Source organism: Anthonomus grandis, chromosome 3 (genome assembly GCF_022605725.1).
Source record: "Anthonomus grandis grandis chromosome 3, icAntGran1.3, whole genome shotgun sequence".
Taxonomy (NCBI): Eukaryota; Metazoa; Arthropoda; class Insecta; order Coleoptera; family Curculionidae; genus Anthonomus; species Anthonomus grandis.
In genome coordinates this window covers 45,245,256-45,249,286 of record NC_065548.1, presented here as the reverse complement: position 1 = coordinate 45,249,286, position 4,031 = coordinate 45,245,256, and the positions used below count along the sequence as shown (strand labels likewise).

Here is a 4,031-nt window from a genome sequence, read left to right as displayed (position 1 = left end):
CAGTGCATGAATGCTAAAAAATCAGAAACCTGGACCTTCTGAAAAAATTTGAAATCGCCAAAGCCAAGAAAAGCCCAATCCTAGACTGTGTTAACGACGTTTTTAAATTTGAACCCGGACTCATTTTTAACAATATTGCCTGCTGTACTTCACTTCTTCTAGAAATATCTCCAAGGACCCGGTAGCGAAGTAGTTTACATTGCTTAATAATGTGACCGTAAAGCATGTACTGTTTGTAGTCGATTTTTAAGGTACCAATTTTATCTAACTTTAAGGTTATTATTGTATTTAGTTTCTTTGTTTTAATTTTTAGGTCTGATGACGCACTTAATATGAGCGGAACACGTGTAAGCTACTGTTAGAATTAATAAATACTTTTGAGACCGAGACTTTGTGTAGTTTCCTTTAAATTATTGAATCTAGGTCTCTTTGAAAAAATGGACGTCTTCTTTCAATTTAATTGTCTTGTTTTCCTACAATTGGCACCACTGAAATTTATCAGAGTAACCAACATCGAAAGAAAACAATCACGCAAAATGGCGGCCACCTAGTAGCGATAATTTATTTTTCAATGGATTGGCAGTCCAGGCCTAATTATTAAGTTCGTGATTATATGATTTGCGTTCTCTCAGCGTAAAGCGGAGAACACATATACGCGATCACGACCATGATCGCGATCACGATCGCGATGGCGATCCTTGCGTTCAGAAGGGGTGGACAGATATCTGCGATCGCGATTAGGCTCAGTCGAAGTGCACGCATACATAAACAGCTTATTTTAAATCTGAGGGCGGGTTAAAAGTGTCAATGGAGGATTTTGAGGAAGAGGCACTACTTCTTGCAATATTATTGGATGAAGATGAAAATTGCAATAATGATAGGCGAAGGTAATCTCAGATTGTCTAATTACTTCTCGTCCATTAGACAAGAATCCACTTAGGTTATTCTGTTTTTCTAGGATAAAAAGACGGAACGTTTGGGTACACGAGATTAATAAAAAACGTAAGGACGAAGGCGAATTTCATAGGTTATATCCTGAGCTCCGTAGAGACGAAAATCGATTCTATACTTACTTTAGAATGAATTTTGAATGTTTTGATGAAATAATAAATCTTATCAAGGACGATATTACAAAACAAGAAACTACATTTAGAGAACCGATTGGCGCAACAGAACGATTAGCCGTCACATTAAGGTAAGTCATAAACATTTTGTAAGTTTATTATTCCAAAGTAATATAAAGAAATTAAAGAAAAAAACACATTTTATGGAGTTAGATGGTGGTTTTACACAGATCCTCATACCAAGTTGCACCGGAAGAATTCAGGTCATTAGAACTTCCAGGTAGATTGCTTGGGTTTCATAATTCGTGATAGGAAGATTCATTGTCAAATGGAGATCGCAAATCCATTTCGTAAGATGAAGAAGCGGAAGCCCTTGAATAACTTGTCCCTGGCCGGCTTTGCTCCTGAGCTTCCGCCTCCTGTGCGAGTTCTTCTTCCATAATTAATTTAGCAATTTTAAATTTAATTACAGTCTGCCGTCGATTCGATAGTCTCTTCACGCTTGCAGTATATCCTTGAAATGTTTGATCTATGCTGTTGCAGTTACTTTTGATGCCAGAGTGCCTTTCATTTAAGTACTTAATAACTTTATCAGCAGATGATGAATTGTTGGGTGCTGGAAGTTCCATCCATTCTCCTCAAAATTCCTTTTTTTCTCTGGTCTTCGATTATGACATGAAATTTGCTTCGATGTTTCTTGGTCAGTACTTGCTTCGCTTAGTATGTTTTCAGTCATTTGTGTAGCTTCATTTTGAAAGTCAGATGCTTCAATTTCTTCACTTACTCCTATGTTGGTATCAGCAATATTAGAATCTGTTACAGCAAATTGTAAGAAAGGTCGAAAACTTTCCATATGCTGTGCCCAAGGCCAGGCTTTATAGCGAGAGATCGACTTAGCTGCTTTTCCAGTTCGGGTTTTCTCGGAGCGTAAGTGTTTTGAGAAACAATCCTTCAAATTTTTCCAGCGCTTCTTTAAATCGTCGCCTACAAATAAAAATAGTACACCATTAAAATATGCCCGTTTAAATAAATCTAAATTAACAATGAAATATTTTTTGCTAATACCTTTTGCTAAAATATTTTTTATGTCCTACTCGTATAATATTATTTTATAACATCATAGTTACCAGACATATTAAATGCTATATAATACCCTAGGGCATTAACAGAAATAACTAATTAATAAATCATTCTAAAACCTCTTAAATTCTTTATTGTATAAGTCTTTTGACTGCTTGGGAATGAGATTTGCCACAGCTTTGGCAGCATTTAGGGAGGTTTTATTCGATATTTATGAAAAATTTATGATTTTATATGAAATTAATTAAGTTTTGACTTTGTTTTCACTTAACAATAATGAACACACTTTGTTTATTTAGCAACTATGTAGGTAAAAATTTCGTGATTTTAATTTTTCTTTTAATTTAACTTGGAATTTTATGAAGTAGGACATAAAATATGGTATGTACCACGGGCATTACTTGATGTCTATATCCTCGGGCAACTCATAAATCGGGCCAAAGGCCCTCTGCTTTGTAAGATTGATGCCTTCGGGGGCATAAACATCTTCATAATACCCTTATAACATAAATAACTATTGGTATCAGAAAGAGAGATTTAAGACACCATATTTTTTCTAGATTTTTGGCAACCGGCGACTCTTACAAAACAATCGGTCACAATTTTCGATTGGGATTTTCAACAGTTGCTATAATTGTTGAAGAGGTTTGCAGTGTTATATGGAGTAAACTGCAGCCAATTTATATGCCAGAGCCCACACAAGAGCTATGGGAAAAATCAGTTTTGGGCTATGAAAACTTATGGCAGTTTCCCAACTGTTTAGGAAGCATAGACGGGAAGCACGTGACAATCAGGTGTCCCCGAAATAGTGGATCAAATTATTTTTCCTACTTAAAAAAATTTTCTATTGTTCTCATGGCGATTGTTGACACTGAATATAAATTTATTTGTGTAGATGTTGGTGCCTATGGTAAAAATAGTGATGGAGGTATCTTCGAGCAATCTGCTATGGGAAGAAGATTTGAAAATGGCACATTTAATATTCCTCCTAACAGGCCATTTGCCGGTAAAGATGATGAGGTTCCATGTGTTTTGATAGGCGATGAAGCTTTTACCTTAAGTACTTACTTAATGAGACCATTTCCCTACAGACAAGCGAGATATGACCGTAATAAAGAAAAATTTAATTACCATCTATGTAAAGCTCGTCGCGTTGTGGAAAACGCTTTTGGCATACTGGCACACAAATGGAGATTTTTTTTTAGACCCTTAGAAGTAAAAGTTAGCACGGCTACGAAGCTTGTAAAAACAGCCTGTGTATTACACAACTTTTTACGGGAAAAAAATATTGACCAAAAATATCTTAATCTACAAGAACACAATGATATGCCAGTACAGGTATTCCATCCCTTGCCAGTTGATAGAAGAAGAGCGGTAAACCTAGCGTTTGGGATACGTGAAAAATTTGTTTCCCATTTCAGTAATTTGTAAAAGTATGTCACTCATAATAAACTTACACATATTATGTCCAAAAGTATGGAATTGTTAAGTATTTTTCTTGATATTTAGGATTTTACTTCTTGGTTTATTTAAACATACTTTAATTACTTTACAACACGACTTGAACAGTGTACAGGATGCCTCCAATTCGTGCCTCAACATGGGGAACTCCGTAACTATGGGTGATCTCCATAACAGGATTAGTTAAATTAGACAAAAGTTGCGCATTTTTAGGCCTAACTATCGTTAGGCATATTGCCATTGCCGGCATATTTGCCATTTAAAAGATTAATAAAACCCGAACGGTCCCGAAGATAAAAAGAAAAAAAAACAAAATGTTGAAAACTTGATTTAATGTTTTTCTAAGCTTCTTTGTGATCTAATTTTAAAATACGACGATAGTTTTTTCAATTATCTTCGGAACCGTTCGGGTTTTATTAATTTTTT

At 35.2% G+C, this 4,031-nt stretch overlaps 1 protein-coding gene across 1 annotated transcript; it reads left to right on the top strand.

Annotated features, from left to right (window-relative positions):
* Positions 1-1,917: 1,917 nt before the first annotated feature.
* LOC126734665 (uncharacterized) lies at positions 1,918-3,712 on the top strand. The gene is made up of 3 exons (XM_050438366.1): positions 1,918-1,991; positions 2,705-3,171; positions 3,241-3,712. The coding sequence occupies exons 1-3, from the start codon at positions 1,918-1,920 to the stop codon at positions 3,573-3,575; spliced, it is 876 nt and encodes a 291-aa protein (XP_050294323.1). The 3' UTR covers positions 3,576-3,712.
* Positions 3,713-4,031: the final 319 nt, after the last annotated feature.

Coding starts and splice junctions, on each gene's coding strand:
- LOC126734665 (XM_050438366.1), top strand. CDS start 1,918: ATGCTGTGCCCAAGGCCAGGCTTTATAGCGAGAGATCGACTTAGCTGC. Junction 1,992..2,704: donor AGTTCGGGTTTTCTCGGAGC/GTAAGTGTTTTG, acceptor TATTTTTTCTAG/ATTTTTGGCAACCGGCGACT. Junction 3,172..3,240: donor TAAAGATGATGAGGTTCCAT/GTGTTTTGATAG, acceptor CCTACAGACAAG/CGAGATATGACCGTAATAAA.